Source organism: Centruroides sculpturatus, unplaced genomic scaffold, assembly GCF_000671375.1.
Source record: "Centruroides sculpturatus isolate CEXI.00-Female unplaced genomic scaffold, Cexi_2.0 scaffold1169, whole genome shotgun sequence".
NCBI lineage: Eukaryota > Metazoa > Arthropoda > Arachnida > Scorpiones > Buthidae > Centruroides > Centruroides sculpturatus.
Window position 1 is genome coordinate 83,062 of NW_019385538.1, and position 25,568 is coordinate 108,629.

General features: G+C 33.0%; 1 protein-coding gene across 1 annotated transcript in view; it reads left to right on the top strand.

The window, feature by feature from the left end:
- The window catches only part of LOC111639933 (multidrug resistance-associated protein 4-like), a 70,357-nt gene that overhangs the window by 15,691 nt on the left and 29,098 nt on the right, over positions 1 to 25,568 (top strand). Inside the window, exons 5-14 of the mRNA XM_023385895.1 lie at positions 652 to 777; positions 1,097 to 1,346; positions 5,686 to 5,796; positions 9,425 to 9,511; positions 11,516 to 11,707; positions 13,496 to 13,590; positions 14,267 to 14,353; positions 14,416 to 14,512; positions 20,796 to 20,968; positions 21,898 to 22,178. Coding sequence (XP_023241663.1) covers positions 652 to 777; positions 1,097 to 1,346; positions 5,686 to 5,796; positions 9,425 to 9,511; positions 11,516 to 11,707; positions 13,496 to 13,590; positions 14,267 to 14,353; positions 14,416 to 14,512; positions 20,796 to 20,968; positions 21,898 to 22,178 — 1,499 coding nt within the window. The remainder of the gene's footprint in view (positions 1 to 651; positions 778 to 1,096; positions 1,347 to 5,685; positions 5,797 to 9,424; positions 9,512 to 11,515; positions 11,708 to 13,495; positions 13,591 to 14,266; positions 14,354 to 14,415; positions 14,513 to 20,795; positions 20,969 to 21,897; positions 22,179 to 25,568) is intronic.

Genomic DNA, 25,568 nt, shown 5'->3' on the forward strand with positions numbered 1-25,568 from the left:
TGTTAAGACTTAAAGCTGTTCCTCTCCCCCGTCGGCAGGAATTTCGAAAAATCCCTTTTTAGTATGCGTTCTCGTGACGTACCCTAACTGTGTACCAAATTTCAACTTTCAACTCCTTACCGTTTGGGCTCTGCAATGATTTTTATTATTATAATTATCAACCGTCTCGGTTATATATATAGATAACAATTGTGTATATTAAAACGTGTTTCGTTCATTGTTATTATTTGAATGACAATTATTTGCGCAAATTTTAAGATATTTGACGAGTTTGAGACATTTCATTACAATAACATTTGTTCTAAATTTTGTAATATGTCCTCCAATTGACGAAATATAATTGAAATCTTTGAAAGTTTACTAAGAAGTATACAATTTTTTAAAAATTATGTAAAATAACGTATTGGTCACATTGTGTGAAATTTATATACGAAAAACAATCTAAATAATCAATATCAGAGAAATAGTATAAAAATTTATTCTATTCATAATATCATAAACGAAACTCTTGTAATTGGCTATTTACTGCTTGATAAATGAAGGTCTAACCATTTAATATCAGATTGTTTTTAAATATAAGTTCAGTATGTAATTTTGTATAATTTCACAAGAATATACATTTATGTATATCTAAATATAATTGTCTAATAGATTACAAGCAGCTGTATTGGGAGACGAAAGATTGAACCTGTTGAACGAGATGATTGCTGATATGAGATTGATCAAAATGTACACCTGGGAATTGCCTTACGCCGCATTAATAGAAAAAATCAGAGTGTAAGTGCAACGAAATACAGTAAAACCTGTCTAAAACGCAACCTAAATAAAATGAGTATCTTCAGAAGCATGTTTCTGTTTCTGAAAACCTGCTGACAATATGAAACTACTACATACATTATCAAATTAAAGACATTGAAATGAAGTAACTAATTTTTATTCAGTTATTGTTTAGTGTTTTTGTTTTAAAGTAGAATTATCTCGGATAAATATATTTAGGTTTATGCAGGTTTTATTGTAATTTCGATATGCTAATATGTTTTATATAATTATTTTCAAAGTTCTACAATAAATATCATTTACTTGTTTAAATTTGCAGAAAAGAAATGAGAAAACTTCGAATGTTTTTATATACAAGTGGAATATCGTACATATTGGCGTATCCTATATCGAAATTATTTACTCTTCTCGCATATCTCACGTTTTATTTAAACGGAGGACAACTAAATGCCCGAATTATATTCGTCACTATGACTTTCTCCATATACATCTTCACCAGCATTGTTACTCTATATGCTCATGCAGTGAGTTTGGTTGCAGAAATTTTGATTTCATTGAAGAGAATACAGGTAACGAGCTGTATGAAAATTCTAATTTTTTAACTTTATTACTGCAATACTAATTTAATAATTAATCGAGAATGCTAATATTAATTAATAATACTATTATAAATAAAAAATTTAAAATATTAAATCCGGTCAAGAAATAAATAAGAATAAATCGGAAGCCTGCTAAAATGGGGAAAATTTGCATTATGAACGATATTTTATGTTAAATTTTACAATAAACTCTTTACTACACCTCATAAAAAACTGAATTTTCAGAACGAGTTCGAATCAAAATTAAGGAATGTCACAGGACGAAGAACATACAAAAGGAAATGTTTTAAAATATTAGTATTAACAAGAATTAAGCAAAATTGGAATTAAGTACTTTTAAGAATGGATAATTTTCAAGATTTCAGTAACTTTTTAAAACAGAATCTTGTAAAAAAGCAACGAATAAAATTCGTTGAATACCGCCAGAAGAAGGAAACACGGTGATGTCGACTTATGTTGTATGTAGACGTTCGTAACTGACTAGCACTCAGTAATCGAAAACAAGTTTACTAAAATTATTCGATAACTGCGATTAGAATATTTGGATTTCAACAACACTGTTAGGCAATTACAATTTCCCAAATGAAGGCCAAATAACTGTTTATGTTTTTGTTTATTTTCTTAAAATGTTTTTTTTTGACAATAAGACGGCACTTTTTTGTCCATTATGAATTTGACCAGGCTGTAATGTGAGCGACCAGAGGGTGAAGGTAATTTATGATGGGTTCTTTTCAATAAACATTCTTACAAAAATAATCATTAGAGAGTGGATTTCTCGGAACAAATCTCAGACTTCTCATAATGACAAGCTGAAATTTAATTACTCTATTCTATGGCAATTCCGAAAGTGAAAGATTAGTTGTTAAGGTTTTTGTACTAGCTTGTTCACTGTTCTAAGAACTCATACTGTTCATGTCCGAGAACTAGCACTATTCAATTACTGAGGAAAAGTTGTACCAACTTAAGGCAAAAGATTCTATGTCGAAAAAAATGGAAATCAACGTGCATTCTTTGCAATACATTTTAAATGTATTAGTTTCTTCTTTCAAAAATATTCCTGGTTTATTTCTATCGCTCATATTCGATTTTGATACCATAAGCAATAGCCTAGTACCTTAGTTAATCGTCTAGTTTATCTCCAGTTCGTTCACAAACTTCTGTTCATAACATTAACATTTTTAAATTTTAATTTAGGATTTCCTCCTCCTTCAAGAAAGAGATAACAATCAAGTGAAAACAGTAGAAGGAGAAAATTTAACCGAATACGAAATACGAATGGATAGTGTCACAGCTGCTTGGAAAAAAGTAAGACATGGCTTTAAATTTAATATAAGTTCTGCAATAAAAATAATATTCCTTACAATTTGTTTAATATTGTATAATATTATTTAATTAAACGATAATTTAAAGTAGATAAAACATGAGCTTCTAACTCTTGATACGTATACATCTATATATATATATATATATAAAAATGGACATGTATGTCCCTATATTTCACTTTTCCGCCAAAACTACACATCGCACGTGAATGGTGTTTGTATGTGGTGGTAGCCCCAAGTCTCCATTCGTGCATAGGGGTGGTTGCGTCTCGATAGCTATAAAGGTGCGGGAGATATGAGGCTGAAAGTGGTTGAAAGTGGCTTTCTATTTCGAATGTTTTGTTCGAATTAAATTCGAACATAAAATTCGAATATTGGTTCGATTATAGAACGATTGTAAACGTTCCAGAAACGTTGAAAATAGTTTGTTTGACTGAACGTAAAAATTCTGTAATTAGTCTGGAAACGGGGGACCTATTTCTTGCATTCTGTGAAAACGTGTAAGATCAGCCATAATGTACTTATCTTAATCTTCACTAGCGTTACTTTTTGCCCAGCGAAGCGGGTCCTTGCAGCTAGTGTAGAATATTGTGATTGTCACTGTATTTTAGTTTTCTGAATTTATGTCTGTTAAAGTGATAAAATTGTTAGCAGCATCTGTTAAGATTTGAACCGAAACAAGAATGATTATTGCTTACGAGTGGCTAAGTGAATAACACTACAGGATAACCGTAGTTAGTATCGGATTCACGTTCGACTAATCAGTTGTAGACGTTGAGATTTTTCGTTATTCCTTTACATGTTTAACTTTTAAATTGAAGAATATTTATACATAGAAAGTTATCTCGAAAGACATTGCACTATTTGCAGATCGCTGTACACGAAGAAAAATCATCACATATTGGTGCCTCAATTGTAGTATTGCAAGCTTTCTTCTTTCACAAGGTGATCAAAGTTTCTTTTTGTATTCAATGGTTATGAAATATATTTACAATATATGACATTAAGTGTCAAAGAGGTCTATCGACTAGTGACAAGCTAATTCAAGTTTTCACTCATCGGAATAAGTTTTCCAGAAAAGGTCAGTTAGCCTGAGTTATCCCGGACAAATGGAGACAGGTATGAGGAAGACTCGCAGGAGAGCTACCGACTCAACTCTGGATTGGTCGGCCAACAAATCTACAACTTACATATAAGGCAATTTAACCATTGGAACAGGGAGAAACAAGCCTGGCCTAAGACTTTGTTATGAGAAGCAAGCAAGAAATATTGCTGTGTATATATTGTATATAGTCGTCAAATAAACGGATTTAATTTGAGTTCAAGAAGTCGTAAGGTGTTCTTTTTGTCCACAGATCCGGAAATTAGAAGGCACGATCCGAAATTTACAGTAAACTTAAAATAAGAAATATTTTGTCTACCGCAACTATTCTGCGCTTCTGCAGGCAATGAGACAACATTGCCAAGAATAAAGCAAACATGTTGAAAATAAACAACAACCATCAGGCCACGTACTGTAGGCAGGTGGATGGTAATGGTAATGTATTGTGATTTTTTGTGGTAAAAATAGGAAAACAGTGACAAATATCGTGTCACGAAATGTGATCACTTCCCAATTAAGCGATATTAGATACACCAGATATTGTATAATCTGGTCAGATCCGAAAGTCAAGAAAAAAGTGGTATGCAATCCATTCAAGTATAACAACACAAAATTTATTGGACTGGAAAAGTTAACAATAGTTTGTATAAGGACATTGCCTGCATTCAGTGTTGTAAACAGTAATAATAGACTTGGGACTTTCTAAGAATCAAAAGAAATGTAATTTACGTACATCAAATTATTCATTACTATAAATGTAGGAAAATACGATAATGTCAACGGCATGTGAACAGCCCCTGTTGATACGTCTTTCCAACATCTAAAATCCGCAAATTTTAGANCTGATAAAATGGGGAAAATTTGCATTATGAACTACATTTTATTTTACATTTTACAATAATCTCTTTACTACACCTCATAAAAAACTGAATTTTCAGAACGAGTTCGAATCAAAATTAAGGAATGTCACAGGACGAAGAACATACAAAAGGAAATGTTTTAAAATATTAAGCAAAATTGGAATTAACTACCTTTAGGAATGGACAATTTTCAAGATTTCAGTAAGTTTTCGAAAACAGAAATCTTGTAAAAAAGCAACGAATAAAATTCGTTGAATACCACCAGAAGAAGGTAACACGGTGATGTCAACTTATCTTGTATGTAGACGTTTTTAACTGACTAGCACTCAGTAATCGAAAACGAGTTTACTAAAACTATTCGAAAACTGCGATTAGAATATTTGGATTTCAACAACACTGTTAGGCAATTACAATTTCCCAAATGAAGGCCAAATTACTGTTTATGTTTTTGTTTATTTTCTTAAAATGTTTTTTTTACAATAAGACGGTATTTTTTTTATCCATTATGAATTTGACCAGACTGTAATGTGAGCGACCGGAGATTGAAGGTAGTTTATGATGGGTTTTTTTCAATAAACATTCTTACAAATATAATTATTGGAGAGTCGGAATCAATCTCAGATTTTTCATAATGACAAGCTGAAATTTAATTACTCTATTCTATGGCAATTCCGAAAGTGAAAGATTAGTTGTTAAGGTTTTTGTACTAGCTTGTTCACTGTTCTAAGAGCTCATACTGTTCATGTCCGAGAACTAGCACTATTTAATAACTGAGGAAAAGTTGTACCAACTTAAGGCAAAAGATTCTATGTGGAAAAAAATGAAAATCAACGTGAATTCTTTGCAATACATTTTATATGTATTAGTTTTTTTTTTTCAAAAATATTCCTGGTTTATTTCTATCGCTCATATTCGATTTTGATACCATAAGCAATAGCCTAGTACCTTAGTTAATCGTCTAGTTCATCTCCAGTTCGTTCACAAACTTCTGTTCATAACATTAACATTTTTAAATTTTAATTTAGGATTTCCTCCTCCTTCAAGAAAGAGATAACAATGCAGTGAAAACAGTAGAAGGAGAAAATTTAACCGAACACGAAATACGAATGGATAGTGTCACAGCTGCTTGGAAAAAAGTAAGACATGGCTTTAAATTTAATATAAGTTCTGCAATAAAAATAATATTCCATACAATTTGTTTAATATTGTATAATATTGTTTAATTAAACGATAATTTAAAGTAGATGAAACATGAGCTTCTAACTATTGATACATATACATGTAGAATATTGTGATTGTCACTGTATTTTAGTTTTCTGAATTTATATCTGTTAAAGTGATAAAATAGTTAGCACATATGTTAAGATTTGAACCGAAACAAGAATGATTTTTGCTTACGAGTGGCTAAGTGAATAACACCACAGGATAACGGTAGTTCGTATCGCATTCACGTTCGACTGATCAGTTGTACGTGTTGAGAGTTTTCGTTATTTCTTCACCTGTTTAACTTTTAAACTGAAGAATATTTTTACGTAGAAAGTTATCTCGAAAGACATTGCACTATTTGCAGATCGCTGTACACGAAGAATAATCATGACATATTGGTGCCTCAATTGTAGTATTGCAAGCTTTCTTCTTTCACAAGGTGATCAAAGTTTCTTTTTGTATTCAATGGTTATGAAATATATTTACAATATATGACATTAATGTCAAAGAGGTCTATCGAGTAGTGACAAGCTAATTCAAGTTTTCACTCATCGGAATAAGTTTTCCAGAAAAGGTCAGTTAGCCTGAGTTATCCCGGACAAATGGAGACAGGTATGAGGAAGACTCGCAGGAGAGCTACCGACTCAACTCTGGATTGGTCGGCCAACAAATCTACAACTTACATATAAGGCAATTTAACCATTGGAACAGGGAGAAACAAGCCTGGCCTAAGACTTTGTTATGAGAAGCAAGCAAGAAATATTGCTGTGTATATATTGTATATAGTCGTCAAATAAACGGATTTAATTTGAGTTCAAGAAGTCGTAAGGTGTTCTTTTTGTCCACAGATCCGGAAATTAGAAGGCACGATCCGAAATTTACAGTAAACTTAAAATAAGAAATATTTTGTCTACCGCAACTATTCTGCGCTTCTGCAGGCAATGAGACAACATTGCCAAGAATAAAGCAAACATGTTGAAAATAAACAACAACCATCAGGCCACGTACTGTAGGCAGGTGGATGGTAATGGTAATGTATTGTGATTTTATGTGGTAAAAATAGGAAAACAATGACAAATATCGTGTCACGAAATGTGATCACTTTCCAATTAAGCGATATTAGATACACCAGATATTGTATAGTCTGATCAGATCCGAAAGTCTAGAAAAAGTGGTATGCAATCCATTCAAGTATAACAACACAAAATTTATTGGACTGGAAAAGTTAACAATAGTTTGTATAAGGACATTGCCTGCATTCAGTGTTGTAAACAGTAATAATAGACTTGGGACTTTCTAAGAATCAAAAGAAATGTAATTTACGTACATCAAATTATTCATTACTATAAATGTAGGAAAATACGATAATGTCAACGGCAAGTGAACAGCCCCTGTTGATACGTCTTTCCAACATCTATAATCCGCAAATTTTAGATGATTTTAGATCTGATCTCTCATTTTTTTGTTGATTTTGTCTGCGTAGAATGTAATTCTTGATCCGGCACCCGACAATCCGATATATTCCGTAATCAGACATTCTTGAATTCCCTTCTTTGGACTCTTCTAAGTCTCTGCCAATTTACTTTATTAATTAGCCCATGTGCCTACCTCATTGGTGGTATTGAATTTGGTTGAGTTCTTTGTCCTCAGGGTGTATTAGGTAAATTCTTTTCTCCATATCTAGGGACGTACTGTACATAGCTTCTCGAAAGCCTCGGTTTTCGATCCTCGTTCTACCAAAAGATGTGTCTCGGGAGTCTTCGGTTCATCACCCAGTTTTCCTTGGGATTGATATTGTCTTCGTTGATCTGGATATCCCCGAAAACGCGAAAATGGTTAGCGTCTACTTCAATGGTCGCCGCGACTACATTCTTGAGCTAACAGTTGCTTTAGTTGCTCCTGAATTTTCGCTAAACTTTCCTTTAATTGATTGTTATCTGTAGCGTTAGGTTCCACTTTATTATCGCTACGGTTATTTATACTTTTTACTATCACTCGGGATTTCCCTGTTTCTTGGTCTATAGTTTCCTCACTATTCACTGCACACACCACTTTATCTAAGGTATCAGGTTTCCGTGACGTTACCTGTCGTTTTATACGGTCATTGAGACCACTAAGAAATTGCACCTTCAATCGTTCTTCTCTTTTCTTTTTATCTGGCATCTTTTTTTAATAACTTTTGCCTGCGCTTGAACGCCGGCATGAAATTCTTGCAGCAGTAAAGAAGAAGATTCTTTTTCAAATTTCTTAATCACGAGTTTATTAAACTTCTTGTATGTTTCGTCTTCTTTCATCCTCAAATCCTTCCACGCAAAATCCCTGGCTATACCAGTCAATTATAATTTCGCAACTCCTAAACACTGCGCCTTTGCCCAATTGATTAAATTAGCTATTTTATCAAGCGATTGAAAAAAATCGGTGACCTAAAGGCCATCCGCATCTCCGGCTGATGGCCTTAAGGCCAGCAAAAGAGGGTATTAAAAAAATCATGCCTTCAAATCCGCCTAATGTGGCACTTCCTGCTGTCTCTCTACGTGCGCATCCTAATCTTGTAGCTTTCATCCTATTTTAATTTGTCTAGGATTGTTCCGAAATATGTATCCCGCTCTCACACCAGTGTGACCGGACAGTTGGCAATGTGACAAAGTGTGACCTTTTTTTAGCGTCTTGTCTGGACTGACACCACCGTGTCCCGCTTCACTCGGAAGCCGAGACAGCATGTTGATTCGGTATTATTAGAACGTTGGTCACCCGAACGGTCACGTGCGCGGGCGATCGAATTCCGGATGGCAAACAGAGAGACAGCTCAACAGAAGTAAAGTACTCAAATACGAAACTTAACAACTTAATAACCATTTATTTTCAACGAAGACGAATACATGTTACAATATGCAATATATATATATTAGGTTCTACCGACTTAACCTATTCTTTCAGCAGTTGCGAGAAAGAGTGTTCACATGAGATACGCGCGGAGATAAATACCTTGTATCTGCTGCGAGCCGGTAGGACAGAAAGGAAGAAAGTTCTGAAAGACAGTTGTTTTTCGAATAGTTCTGAGTTAAAAATAGATATTATGGCCGTAGGCGAGGATGTATCTGATAATGAGGTATTCTAAGGGCACATGGTGTCCGTAAATTAGAACACAGAAAAAAATGAGTGATGCGATCGAGGAACTGGTGACGACTGACTCTTCGGCCGTCAATTTCGATATCAGCATGATGTGGCCAGGCTAAGAAGTCAGCAGATCACGGGAATGCGTCGTTTTCGCCATCGAGAAAGTGTAAAAGAACTTATTAGGTAGTAGATTCGACAACAATTATCGAATAAGTATGAAGATATCGACCATATATTGGATTCTCACAGATGTGTGCATATAATTCATTTTAAGAACAAGCAGTAATTAATATTTAACTTTATATTAATCAACTTTTATTTTGAAATATATAAAATTAACATTATTACGAATACTATACATTTATAGTATATTATTATTAATTTCGATTTATAACTTTTAATATTAGTTGTGTATCTTTCGATAACTTTGTTTTTTTAAAGGGAACCGAACCAACGTTAAAAGAGATATCGTTCAACGTGCTGCCTGGGGAGTTAGTAAGTGTTATTGGTCCAGTTGGATCAGGGAAGGTAAATATCATATTTTAAATTATTTATATGCACTCTGATTTAAAGATTGTTTAGAATAGTAACAAAAATGAATTTAAAAAATTTAATTATTTATCTACTTATAGTAAAGTTAAGTTTCAAATTCTTATACAGGAATACCTTCTTTAAAATTATTTTATCAATTTTTGATTTTATTTTCGTTTGATTACAATTTGTGAAAAGAAAATATACGTTTACGTAGTTGTCAAACTAAACAATGGATGTTATTTATATCACGTAACAAAAAAGAAAGATTGTTAGACAATTATTTGTATTGTATTACTTGTTGTGTGCATAATTTGTTATAGAAACTTCTGTTACATCTGTTGTTGACAAGAAACGAACTGACTGATAACAAGTGAAAATAAAACCGAAAAATTGACATATAAAATTACATGTTAGTGCTCATTTATCGTATCTGATCTAAACACAAATATTTATTAAAAATTATTAACACAATATTTTTTTATTACTTTCTCTTTTGTGTTTAAATTACAGTAGCCCATCTATAACGCCTAGAAACGTTACACGTTATACGAATTTCACGTTGTAGGAGTCCTTAAATACACGAGCCAATCGCAGCCCGACACGTGTGAAGTTTACGGACTATGGCTGTTTGAAAGGTTTTCTTCCATAAAATTAATTGATTCTTACACTAATTCGACTCAACATTCCCAAAACACGTAAATTTTTTGGGAATAATCTGTATAAACTATGTTATAAACGAAAAATTGTAGGATTACTTACCGAGTGTGCACCGTTCGACGTCGCCATGGCTTAAGCTTGTTTTCGAGCGGAGCAGCGCACCAAACGGCGGGCGCGATTTCTGATAAGTTATTTTTCTGCGAAAAATTCGTTGATCTTTGAAGACATTATTAATATAAATAATTTTTATGGCCGTTGAATAAGAAACGTTTCTTTCACAAGAAATGTATAAAATTACAGTACTGTATTAGACTTACGGTACCTAATACTGGACAGACGATAGTAAACTCAACTTAGTCGCCTAAACTCTCTGTAGTCTGGCGCTGGACGGCAGAAAGTATATATATAATTATAATAAAGTTATATATACAGTACCTAATTTATATATAATACTGTACAGACGATAGTAAACTCAACTTAATGGCCTAAACTCTCTGTAGCGTGTAAGTAGTTTGGCTGCTCGTTTACTATTGGTCCAAATTCGACCAATCCTCTCGCGACACAAGTCGGCGACGACGTTTTACAAGTCCCATTTAGCGTCTTTATACGAATACTGTCGCAGTTCTTTCGCCACGTTATAGGAATCTTTGTTATAGGAATCCGCGTTATAGGGGGTCTATTGTATTATCTTAATTTATTGATTACACAACAGTCATTATTATTGAATCATTTTCAATTGTGTAAGATTATAACGATTAATTTTCAAAATTTCTACATTTCGCTTTTATTTAGCAGGTAAATTGTTACTATCAATAAATAAGTTTCGAAATACGGAACTATAAGATTATATTTGATATAAAATTTTAAATTTCAATGGACTGATCTTAAATAAAAACTATATTTGATCTACTCATACTAATTATCATTGTAGAATGTTTAATTCTACAATTATTTTCTTATATCAATACATTTAGCGCAGATTACTTTTTGACATAGATCAATAATTTATTCACCGACACCTCTTTCATTGTCACAACAATATTCTGCACGTATAATTTAACTTCCATTATGATTTATTTATTGTACACTTTTCTAAGAAAATTTGTTTGCAGATGAATTTTTCGACATTGATAAATATGATGTGAGAGTTTCTATTCTGAATTGAAGGAATATGTTATATCACCTTTTTAAATTACATGCGATTTACAAAAAAAAACAATTAATAATTGAAATATATTCTTTTATTAATTAATATGTAAATACTTTTAAAATGTTTATGTAGTTATATTATTTATGTAAAACATTTCGCATCTATTTATGAAATGACATTAATTTCATTAGACGTCTTTATTAATGTCCGTGTTGGGAGAGATTCCAATTACTTCCGGTGAAGTATCAGTGAAAGGAAGGATCTCGTATTCTTCACAAGAAGCTTGGGTGTTCAATGCAACTATCAGAGAAAATATCTTGTTCAGTGAAGAATATCAAGAAGACAAATATAGAAAAGTCTTGCATATAACTGCACTAGAAAAGGTATGATGTTTTCTACTCTTATTAGCAAAACTTTGGATGTCTTACTTGAATTTCTAAACAAAAAGTAATTTGATCAAGACTACAAAATCAACGTTTTTAATAAAAGAAAGAGTTAAATTAAAAAATTAATTTTGTAGTTTTGGTCTTTGTAACTTTAACGATTTTAGGAGAAATGATATAATATTAAATTTTATTGGCCAACGTGGCATTTTTTAAATAAAAAAACAAATTTTTATAAGAGAAAAATCTGTTCCACAAGTCAAATACTTTTAGAAATCGATAGTTATGTTTAGTTTTAGTAAAGTTTTCAATGCANAGGCATTTTTCGTGGGAACAAATTCATATTTAACTGCATTAAATACCGCATTGAACAAATTTATTGTTTTTTTCTGCACGAATTTCTTCCCCTTTCAAACTCTTTTTCCATTTTTGAGCCCTGAAGGCCGAGTTCGTCTCGATTTCATTCGTCTCTTTGTTCTTGATTGCTTCCTTTGCAGAGTTTTTTTTCTGACCTTCGATTGGTGTGATAAAAATGCAGGCAACCTTTTCGTTTCTATTTGATTTCATATGCTCCATCTTCGAAAGATCGACAGGCTCTTCTGCACAAACATTTGTTTGTGTAAAATTCATAATCACAATTAAGATTATTGAACTAATTGTTCAAAATGTGATCATTTATTGTATTGACTTTGTTGAGAATAACAGTTGATCATTAAACCATGTTCGTTATCAAAAAACTAAAAAATTGTACTTTCTTTAAACACTGTAAAGTACTGTATATCGAAGATAAAAACTTTTTTCACAAATCGCTCGTTCACAATTTACAGCGACACAATCCTCGCCTACAAAAATGACCGTTTAGTGGGTTAAGTTTTTCCAAAAACGTAAATTTGTTAATTAAAATGTACTCTGATAACAAAGCCGCAATTACAATCAATCAATCTTTTATATTAAGGCGCCATAGAAGTACATGCCCAGTACCGCGAGGCATAGCCGGACTACAAAACAAGATAACAGGTGAATTACGAAGTGTGGGAAATTAGGCAATGCATTACAGCAGGTATGTTGACAATATATAGGCTATCCACCGAAGAAGATTTTATTCGTAAAAGTTTTTGGAAGAATGACAGTTATTTCGTGATGAAAATATGTTACACGGCATCAGGATAGTCTGGGGATCAAGCACAAATCTATAACAAAATACCAGTGTTTATTGATTTACATTAATCGGACACTGGTTAGTTTGTAAACGATATTAATGTCATACATAGAGAGAAAATTAATCAGTTCAAAAATGTATTTGTAAAAGACCAATAATAAAACGTTCGTAAAATTCGGTAAAAATTCCTAAACTTATTATAATATTTCGAATACAAATGTGTATTTGTATACATTTTCATCACGCATAAATTTTTATATATTAAAATCATACAAGTAATTGAACTTATATACTCGATTAATATATTTCAGGGGAAATGTGATTTAATTAGAAATTTCAATGAATTGGAAAATTTAGAAATGCTTACAGCAATATTACCAAAGGAAGAAATCGCTGATAATAGCATGGAGTTAGAGACTACGATTTTGAATGATGATGAAATAATTGAAAGTAGTCAATCTGATATGAATGATATCATTGAAGACAGTAACAAGAGTATTGAGGTAAGAACTGTTTATTAAACAGTTAACCTAGCTAAAAATTTCAGAGTGGAATAGCTGATGTTCATCAGTTTTCATTTTTCGGATTGATTTCTCCGAGAGTTGTACGTTTATTTTTACTATTTTTAGGATATTAGCTTATTTCCTAAAGGAGATCTGACTATTGTAGGAGAAAGAGGAGTGATAATGAGCGGTGGGCAGAAGGCAAGAATTAATCTAGCAAGGTAAAACAGGTCTTACCTATAATTATATTTTTAGGTGTGCAAATATAAAAGTGCAATGTTAATAGGAAAAAGAAGACAAATATAATGTAATAATAAATACATTTTAATAAATGTTAACACAGGCTTATTTATATATACATGGGTTCTGTGTTTTGTCATTACATGCTGACAAAAAGCTACCAAACAAATTATAGGCTATTACTTCATTTCAATGTTTAGTTACGGTGTATTTCTGTGAGCGCTACAGGATTGAAAAGTGAAAACAATGCAATATTTAAAATAATATTTTATTAAAAAAACAAACAGAATATTTGATTCTCTTATCAGATAATATCATATTCGATAAATACTCTGCAATCCAGTAGTAGTGGCATCGTATACTGATACCTTTTAATTTTCCTCACGCCCTGTTTTCTAGTTCATAAAATACCACAAAAATTTAATTAAAACTTTATTAAATAATAAAACAAGAATGATTATATATATAACTTCTGTAGAAGGCGATAAATTTTCGAAACTGTTACGTAGCTTCGCGTAGGTGTAGAATGAAAATGGGTGAAAAAATTATAAAACACTTATCACGAAGAGAAAAATATATTTAAAAAAATATAAGTTTTATGTACTGTGTGCCTGGTTTTTTTTATTTATGACGATGTTATATTTTTATATTTTCCAGAGCGCTATATCTGGATGCCGATATTTTTCTTCTCGATGATCCACTTAGTGCCGTTGATGTTCCAGTGGCGAAACATATATTCGAAAAGTAAGTATTTAAATCATACTTTTTGTACGTTTTAATACATTTTAACTTTCAACCTATTTCAGATGTATAATGGAATATTTAAAAGACAAGATCTGCATTCTTGTTACGCATCAAGTACAGTTTTTAAACTGTGCAAGTAAAATTTTAGCGTTAAACAAGGTGAATATCTTCATTGTTTATTACTTTGTTTTTAAAATTATTTTTACGGTAATAANGGAGGCACATTTTAGGGGCGGCAAAAATTCACAATAAATAATAATATCTTGTAAAAATTTGAGCCATTTTAATTTATATTTCTGTTGCACCTACGATTCGGACCGATTGAAATGAGCATGGAATAGTGTTACCATCCGGACAGTCCGGGAATCGACTTACCATCTGGGTGAACTACTAATTCTACCTGGGGCATCGTGCATAACCTGTTCGACCCTTTCTTTGTTTTTTGCTTGTACGATTCATTCATATTCATATACACTTCTAATATCCAATAGAGTTCAGTCATCTGGGTTACTTACGTTACTCCCACCCAAGACTCCCTAATCGTTAACTATAACTGATTTAGAACCAGCATGCACTGCACATTACTCTTCGCATTGCAAAATGACACACGCATGCGTCAGAAACTTCTGTTCGAACAAACTTCACCTGCCGTCCGGGTCAGCGATTTTAAAAAGGTGGCAACACTAGCACGGAATTTTTCATTACTTATTCTGTGACGAAACTGANACATTTTGGTTGATTATTACTAACATTATACTTTGAATGGCAGATCCATCATCTTGAATATTAACCAATACAAAACTATTGGGCTGCAATTTGAAAAAATTGTATACTTATAAATTCCCTACATATGACTATCATTGCTTACTTTCAAGAACAAGAGTTAGATAGATAAAAGACGCGCTCACGTATGCACACCTTTGAGGCAGGATGTTTCGATTAACTAGAGAGGTTGAGGCAGACGTTTTAAACGTGTAAACGTGTAGGTCGGACGTTCGGCGCCGCTTTCCCGTAAGCCTAAAAGTTTGACAATGGTGTTTGGATAGTCCGGTGGAATCACGCTCGACATTCCAAACACCATCGTCAAACTTCTAGGCTTACGGGAAAGCGGCGCCGAACGTCCGACCTACACGTTTACACGTTTAAAACGTCTGCCTCAACCTCTCTACTATATAGGCCTACGAACTTTCCATGCTAACTGAAAGTCACATTTTTTCAATTCAAAAAAATTTTCCCGTACAGTGTTAGAGATGACCGGCACGACTCAATTGTTAAAAGAGAAGTATGATGTGCGGGGGCAAATCACTGCTAATTTTAGATGGAGCGCATATAAATTAAAAATATGATTAAGAATTGCAGCCTGGCATTGTTACAATGTCACAATAAATAATTGCACATTTTAGAAAGGGAATTTTAGATTATTTTCTCCTTAAAACTTATTTTATATTTCAGATTAAAATTAAAAGTAAAATTATATACTATAAGTTCGTTATAGAACATCAAATTCAAACCATATCGCTATTTTGAAATGAGAGAATAACGTTTGAGATAAAAACTATTTTAACTCGATAATCTGAAAATTATGTAAAAAGTAAACACGAGCTATTATTAATACAATGCTATACTGGTAATTTTTTATCATATTTTTAATTTATTTAATTTAAAATATATTATCTCCACCTCATATTAGTAGGCCTACTGTATTGACTTGTCCCTGTATGTCATACTTCTCTTTTAACAATAGAGTCGTACTGGTCATCTATTAACTGCTTTCAAGGAAAAAGTTTTAAATCAAAAGTTTGCGTTGGAAGACCATATACAGGTAATCTGAGTCTTCTGCTTAAAATGTTTTCATATCTTCTCAGATTTAAGGATTCTGACTACCTTCTCGAAATACAGAAACCAGTGAAGATGGACTGACACACCAAAGTGTAATTTATAGGTTTACAAATTTTTTTAAGTTTCTAGCCCAATAAGAAGGAAGCGAACATTTTAAAACAATACATACCTGTAGTTGTATTTCAAAATCATTTTAAATACTATATCAATTTAATTTTAAATTTTTTGACGTTTGCAATGAGTTTAATTTTTAAATTAGGAAGAAAAATGAATATTTTAAATGATACAATTTAACTTTTCTTATCAAGAAAAAAGTAGCTCTGAAATAAGCCGTTACTCTGTTAGTTTTGAAGAAATCAGCAATTCAGGCATTTTTCGTGGGAACAAATTCATATTTAACTGCATTAAATACCGCATTGAACAAATTTATTGTTTTTTTCTGCACGAATTTCTTCCCCTTTCAAACTCTTTTTCCCTTTTTGAGCCCTGAAGGCCGAGTTCGTCTCGATTTCATTCGTCTCGTTGTTCTTGATTGCTTCCTTTGCAGAGTTTTTTTTTCTGACCTTCGATTGGTGTGATAAAAATGCAGGCAACCTTTTCGTTTCTATTTGATTTCATATGCTCCATCTTCGAAAGATCGACAGGCTCTTCTGCACAAACATTTGTTTGTGTAAAATTCATAATCACAATTAAGATTATTGAACTAATTGTTCAAAATATGATCATTTATTGTATTGACTTTGTTGAGAATAACAGTTGATCATTAAACCATGTTCGTTATCAAAAAACTAAAAAATTGTACTTTCTTTAAACACTGTAAAGTACTGTATATCGAAGATAAAAACTTTTTTCACAAATCGCTCGTTCACAATTTACAGCGACACAATCCTCGCCTACAAAAATGACCGTTTAGTGGGTTAAGTTTTTCCAAAAACGTAAATTTGTTAATTAAAATGTACTCTGATAACAAAGCCGCAATTACAATCAATCAATCTTTTATATTAAGGCGCCATAGAAGTACATGCCCAGTACCGCGAGGCATAGCCGGACTACAAAACAAGATAACAGGTGAATTACGAAGTGTGGGAAATTAGGCAATGCATTACAGCAGTTGAATGAGATGTAATAAAATAATACAAAACAACAATCATTAAAACTAGTGAAAAATACAATAAAAAACAAGTGAGAGTATAATAAAAACTAAATTACAAATAAGTATAGAAAAGGTAAGTAATCAGAATTATTTAGCTTGTTTACACAATGGTTACATAATAAAAATAGTGAACAGTACAATATAAGAATATTATGAAATGACTGTAGAAAATAACATAAACAAAAGTATGTACAGTACATATATATATACAGGACATGGGCAGCTAATGGCTGCAAGTGATACAAAATATTACAGGTAGTATGTACAGAGAAGGGTTACTGGTTGGAAGTGGTAGTTCAGATAACGCCGTGTTTTTTCACAAGTGCATCGAAAGCTGTATACAGTTTTTTGTTCTGAAAAAAGTCCTTGTGGTGGCATGGCCAGGGGATGTTATTTTTGGAGGCTATTAGCTTGATGTTCGAACGATCAGTTTCCAGGCACACACAGCTGAAAATGTGATGGTCAGCGTCATCAACTTTATCACAAATGGCGCACAGTGGGGTGTCCTTGATGGCAAACCTGTGAAGATAACTGGAGAACTTTCCATGATTTGTTAGGAACTGACATAAGTGGGTATTGAGCTGTATCCAGTTGAATTTGAAGTAATCCTTAATGTCTGGAATGTAACTAAAAGTAGTGATATTGTGGTTGTCACTCCAGTTGCTCTGCCAAGAGTGAAGAAGATCTTCGAAAAGCAAGTTTTTAATAGCAGAGTGACTGATCCTGTCGTAGGCTATGTCTAAGGAGTCATTGTCGGCTGCAGTCTTTGCCAGTTGGTCGGCCCGCTCATTTCCAGCAATACCCTGATGACCACGACTCCTATTAATGTAGAGGTGGTTTGTTGAGTTGTTGAGGTGCTTTCTGATGTTAGTTGCGATGGGGTGTTGTTTCTTGCTGTTAATGGTGGAAAGAGCAGAAAGGCAGTCCGTGAGTATGACTATAGTTGCATGTTTGTAGTGCGCCGAAACCCAGTTGGTGGCCTTGTCAATAGCAGTTAGCTCTGCCTGAAATGCAGTACAGTGGTCTGATAACCTGTACTGTTCACTGTGAATTTCATGGTCAGCCTGGTAAGCCACGAAGGCACAGCCAACTTTGCCGTCAAGTTTTGAGCCATCTGGACATCGCTGTACTGTGGAGGATTGGTGTTTAGATAGTTGTGGACATATGGAGGAATGGTGTCAACAGGATTGTTTTTTCAAGCTGATTAGCGGAGATGTTGCTGCTGAATGTGCTGATATCATGACCCCATTTAAGGCTTCAGAAGTTGTAGTAGAGGTTGATGATATCCACAATAGGCGGCTTGCGATTACAGTCGACTCCCCCTATAACACTGTTGATAATTCCGTTTTGTATAAATTCCATGTTGTACTAGTCAATTAGATATTACAAATACGTGTATCGGGCTGTGAACGGCTCACGTATTTATTCGTTTTTAATTAATTAAAAACAAATAAACTGAGTGACCAAATTATTAGAGACACTATATTACTATAGTGTCTCTGATAATTTATTTAAGAATGTTCTATTAATTTGCAACTTTTTATATTTTATGTAATAAATCATTAAAATGCAGATTTAACACAGCAGTGACGTGTAATTTAATACTAGATTATGAAAAATGTGTTATATTCAATGTAAATTCCTGAAAAGTACATGATAATTGCTTACAGAAATGTTAGTTGAATATGAAACATTTTTCATGTTTAGTAACAGTATTACCGATAGTTCCTTGAATACTAATTAGCATACTGGTACCAAATGACCATGTGGACGACGTAGGAATACTTGGCGTAAAACTTTTCTTCAAAATTTGAAGATGCTTAATACGACGTGAGATGAAGCTAAAACTCTTGTCCGGGATAGAAATCGATGAACGATAATTGCTGAGAGTAGGAGAATGCCCTGCCATATTCCTTCTCCAAGTTTATAAATACCTTGCGTAGTTCTGCCATAATCATGCCGCGATTGAAGATGTTTAAATTTTTTGTCTTACCCATGTTCAGGCTAAATAAGTCATCTCTGAATATGAGGATTGTCTGTTGCTGGTGATTGTAAATGACCAATTTGTGAAAACATTTCGTTTCCTCTTTGTACGTTGCATTTTTAATTGAACCCACAAGTTTTAAATTTCTCTGTTTTAGCTGGATGGTGGCGCTCGAAGAGCCTACACCTAATAATACACCACGTTATTACAGAGGAGTCCAAAATCCACATTCTTGAGGGCACAAAGGAAGTTAGAGATTTTGTTTTCGGCGATGGAGCCGTGAAATCTGAAAGATTACAATATATATATAATTCTTCGGCAACTTCTACGCGAATCAAAACGTAATCTTTTCCAAAAACGAGATTGTAATTTCCAGTACGATAAAGCCTGTCTGCACTAGGCTAGTAAATCTAGAATCTGGCCGCACTATCTGATTATATACGTGTACTCTCATGACCAGCATAACACCTGGACGTATCTTCTTCAGAAAATGTATGGAAGACAAGGAGAAAAGAGATAGTAGCAGGAGAGATCTGTAGTGCCGCCGTCGGGAAACTTTTATTTGGCATTAAACAGATATATTATTTAATACATAAACATATTTTTACAAACAATATGGTTTCATTCAATGACAACTATTTGGATCCTATATATATGGTATGAACAGTTATATTACTGTCCGTATTGTGTATAATCTGGGCTAATTGAACAGACTGGTAAAGCAGCTGTAATACAGCCGGTTAGCAAACTAATAAATACTTCATTTGAAATTGTCCAAAACTAAAAGCCGCTTTACCAGGAAACGAGCTGTAAACATTTGTGGAATTACTGTACATACGTTAATTGGTATTTGCTCTGATCGAATACAACAGAGACAACTTTGAGATTTAAGTTATTTAACACATTTTCAGCGACATGGAAAACAAATATTACCTCGTATTATATCGATTGTTTACCAGATCTTCCAATTCTGTTCAGGTAAGGAAGGAATTCAAAAAGGAAAATGTTAAGAGTTAAGAGTTTTAGAAAACTAGAATATAACTTATGCTTAGTTGTCTTTTTATTCTTTAATTGTAAATGATATTGATTTATTACGACATATCTTTTTTATCCTTCTGTTTGGTAACTCTTCATTTTTTAAAAGAAAAGGAGCTTTGATTTTTCAACACTGTTAGTGTAATAAATCGAATTTATTATACTATATTGTGTTTAAGGTTCAAAGAACAGTTACAACACGGTTTCAGATTATCAAAAAAAAAGGAAAAGAAAAGGAGCTAATATTAAAAAAATGAATAGTTTCTTTCGTTTGTGTGTGTGAAGTAAGAATAACACATATTTAACATTTACATGAAAAAATTATCTTATACGTTCTTATAGTTCGAAAGAACATATTAAAACATTTATTCCAGATTTAAACAAAACTCAACGAATAATTTATTTATCTTTTAAAACATTATTCTTCATAGGACGCCGAAAATAACCAAACACCACGTGACAACGAAGTTAAGCAACCAGGAATTTCAGTTTATAAATCATACGTAAATGCCGGAGCGGGACTTTTCTTCAAAATGGTTATCTTATCCATGTTAATTATATCGCAATCCTTTACAGCTGCCAGCGACTATTGGCTAATCAAATGGTATGATATCATTATAATTAATGTATAATTTAACACGTGAACTGTGCTTTCTTTTAAAATATTTAATGAAAATATCATTACGGTATGTAAGCCACATTTAATTCAGTATGCTAACAAGTTTCAGGTACAATGACTAAACAAATTTTGCGAGTTGGAGTAAATATATTTTTTTGTATCTAAATATTTCCATCTATTTTTTTTAATTGGGCATTGAAAATAAACGTCAGAATGAAATTTTTAAATTTTTATATATGCATTTAATATAAGTATTTTTGAAAAAATTCGTAGATTTGATCTGAAGTCTTGAAGAAGTAAATTTGTTTTTGAAATTTAAATTTAAACGTTAAAGTCAGTATTAATAAAATTTAGTTTCTACTTTTGTGAAAAAGACAAGATATCTTTGTAATCATAGAAATGATTCAAATATTTTTACACAAAACATCAATAATAATTTCATCTTGTCTACACTGCTTCATTGATTAATGCACTGGTCTGTATGAACTGGAACAAGATCTCACTTACAAGCTATCTTGTTTCAGTGCCAAGCACTGTAGTAGTAGATTTGAACGTCTGTTTTCTTAATAATTAATGGATTTTCAACATATTGAAAAAATGTCAATTTGCGGGCAACATTTTTCAGTAACTACACGTGAAATTAGTCTACCAAAAAATTGGCCGGAATAGGAAAGAGATTGGGATGACGCCCACAGTTATATCTCTCACGATAAATGGTAGGATTCCGTGTAAATTTTCACTGAAATCATTTTATATATTTATTCAGATATATTACATTTTCATCATTTGGTAGATTTGAATGTCGTTTATATGTATTATTCTTATTTAATGCATTAAGTAATTAAATGTATTTCATTCTATTAAAAAATAGAAAAATCAGAATGTTTAACTGTTATTTTATTTTTTATTATCAGGTTGCAAGATATAAGAATCTATAGCCAAAGAATAGAGAATTTCGAAAATATTACATCTAACAAAAGTAATTTTCACAACATTGAAGACGAAACTTTTTATCACAGTGAAGAATTCAACATGTATGTTTACATTGGATTGATATGTGCTGTATTTCTAACCACGTTACCTTCTGGATTATTGTTATACAAATTTTTCACAATTGCTTCTTTCAAGCTGCACAACAATATGTTTCGTTGTATCATTCGAACTCCGATATCATTTTTGGATAACAATCCCGTTGGTATGTAAAATCTATTTATTTATTTTATTGTTAAGTTAATGAAATTTGCGATATGATGTATCTTCCGTAACTACACATACTCACCATGATCATATAGCGAAAAAGTAAACATTGTCATAGAAAAACGCTTCGAGCTTTACTCTGTTCCAAGAACGTTTTTCACTGTTACTGATCAAAGATGTTCTATGGATATAACAAAGCAGTAGCTATTTAAGCCGGCTGTCTGTTAAATCTGAATCCTAATACTACGTTCGCACACAATCCACGATTCACTTCGATCTCGATTTACCTACAATCTGGATTATGACTGTCGCTAGTCGAACGTCGTGCTGTTCGCACAGGCAGTCCGCTCGAGAAGAACCTGGCTATTACACGCGATCATAAAACTGACGTAACTACGCGGTAAGTCACAAACACCAACAAACAAAATGGAAGTTTCGGTTAGAAATAAATACTTTTTCTTGCCATAAATCTAATAATAGATAGATGTCGTCGTCTCTCCAGATGTCTTTTTTATTTCTCTGTCGATAGCCCGACACGCTTCCGCATAGTTCCGCAGCCATCTTGTATTTTCTCTCTCGCGCGTGGGATTGTGGGATTTCTCTTATGACTGGATCTAGTTTCGACAACTCTATCAAGTCGATCGCGAATGAAACGGTCGAGAGCGTTCGCACCACGGAACACTCTCCGACCTTAGTCACAATCGAGATCGAAATGCTTGGTGCGAACGGGGTATAATGCTTTACCTACTGTATTTTTCTCTTCTGTATACCATTCGATCCGGCAAGTCATCCTGAGTAAATCGGTGGGCAATTTATTTATCTGGGTTAATTAGGGGGAGTAATTGGATCTTTAACTTTTGGATTTTCTGTGAATCTAGCGGTAGGGGGTTGAATTCTTTGGTGCGGGCACTAGGAGTTTTTACATAGGGTGGAGTAATATACTAATTCTATAAGTGGGATTGGAGAGGTTCATTATTAGCTGAGTTACAGTAATTTTAATTTCGCTTTATCTCTTAATATGGGATTTTCAAATTTTCGAGATTTCCGTTACCAACGTATTTTCGACGGCCATTAACGGTCCTAACCGTCATCCCAACAGTTTTAATAAATTAATTAATAGCTTGAACTTTGTGATATGACAAAACACATTAATCTTTCAATAACTCCTTTTATTTTTGTAGGCAACCAGGAATTTGATGATAATACTAAAATAGGAAATAAAATATTACCTCTGATTATTCAGCTTCCTTTTCTGACAGTTCATTAATTAAGTGGTACAGTTCTCTGAACACTGGGAGTTCGGTCCTGAGTTTCCACCGAGCAAAGAGAGGTCGGCCACGTATAGTTTTCTGGGTGTATGACGCCTGAATAGCGGCCAGTTTTTCTTAAAGAACTCTCGAAAGGCCTTATTTTCTCGTGCTCAAGTGTGGCCAAACAGACACGAAAGCTTCGGATGGCTCATCGAACGCATGCGTCCATCATCATTTTTTTTTTGAGTCATAGTCTCAAATGCTGCATACTCCATATGAACAGAGAATAGAGTAGAATAGACAGAAAGTAGTTCGTTACTATAAAAGTCATAACAAAACACACAAGATACAAATAACTGTATAATACAAGCATAGAAATACTACCAAAAACCATTGTCGAATTGTCCTTCAAGACGAATGATTTGAACAGTTGATCGATTTCAATTCCACATTCTGTTGGAACATAGAAAGTTACGATTTCTGTTTTTTATTTACTTTCAGTTTTTAAGAAAAAATTAAGCTATTTGAGTTATAACTTTCCTGGCTTTCATACATAACAGAGAAAAGCATGGAAAGTGCAGCAAAAATGACTCCTCTAACATTTTTATTTTATTTTTAACTTAGAACACATTGAAACGTCGAGAAATGCAAAAACATTCAAGTGTAATTACTATATATATAGATGTTAACGTGTGAGGGGGAGCCACGATTATTTGCATCCCTTTCTAAGCTTGAACTAAGTAACTAAGAAGAAATTTTTTAAAAAATCACTCCTGTGCTTTTTGTTTAAATTTTCTGAAATTTTGCAAAGAAATTTGCGTATTAAAAACGATGCTATTAAATTTTTATACTTAAATGTTTAGATGGGCAGATAATAGGGGTCGTGTGTATCTCCAGTAGGTTTGGACTTAATGGCGATTTTACTCGTTATTAGCATTTACAATGTTTTATAAAACGCAACCATGCCCTCTAAATTACGCTTTATGCCATTTTATAACAGTTAATAATATAAGAATTTTTAAAATAAAATATAACAGATGAAGCCATCAAAATTTTAAATGTTGCGGAGAAAGTTCAGCAATTCATGTATTTAGTAAAAATAAAAATTATTACATCATAGTTGTAAACTTTATAATTCATTATTTCTCATTAGCATAACACCCAATATATGATATATGTTTTCGTATTATCAGTTTTAATTATTAATACATAATTTATTTTTACATGTACGAGTTAATGTATACACACTGCAGAAGAGTACATAATGTTTCTTCATTTTCAAACAAACTCAATTTATAAAACAATAATTACGATTACTTCTCGTTAAGAATTTACAAAAATCAGTACCTCAATGCGAGAAAATCATATTTTCGATAAAACATATCGTGCTACAACCAACAGACTGCCGAAAATCTATCGGGCTAGTTTTATGCTACTTATTAGATAAATTACGTAATCAATTTGGTACTAGAGGTAAGCGTTAGGCGCCATCTCTTATTAATATTAATAATTATAAATAATTTTAATTAATTTAAATAATTTGGAACCGCTGGGAGAAAAAATCGGCCCGGAGCGGGACTCGAACCCACAACTCCTGCTTACCGTGCAGATGCGTTGCCAGTTACGCTACCCGGACCTCCGATCCGATCTCCTCTTCCAGCGTATATAATCTAACTACTTAACCATCGACGGTTATTACAACGCCGGCTGGGGACACATTCAGTGCCCACGTCCTACTTCCCATACGGCTCTCAACCGGCCATCGCAAGCCCCGGCAAGGCGTAATATATATACAAACATCTCCAACCCGATATATAATTATAGCTACAACCAACAGACTGCCGAAAATCTATCGGGCTAGTTTTATGCTACTTATTAGATAAATTACGTAATCAATTTGGTACTAGAGGTAAGCGTTAGGCGCCATCTCTTATTAATATTAATAATTATAAATAATTTTAATTAATTTAAATAATTTGGAACCGCTGGGAGAAAAAATCGGCCCGGAGCGGGACTCGAACCCACAACTCCTGCTTACCGTGCAGATGCGTTGCCAGTTACGCTACCCGGACCTCCGATCCGATCTCCTCTTCCAGCGTATATAATCTAACTACTTAACCATCGACGGTTATTACAAC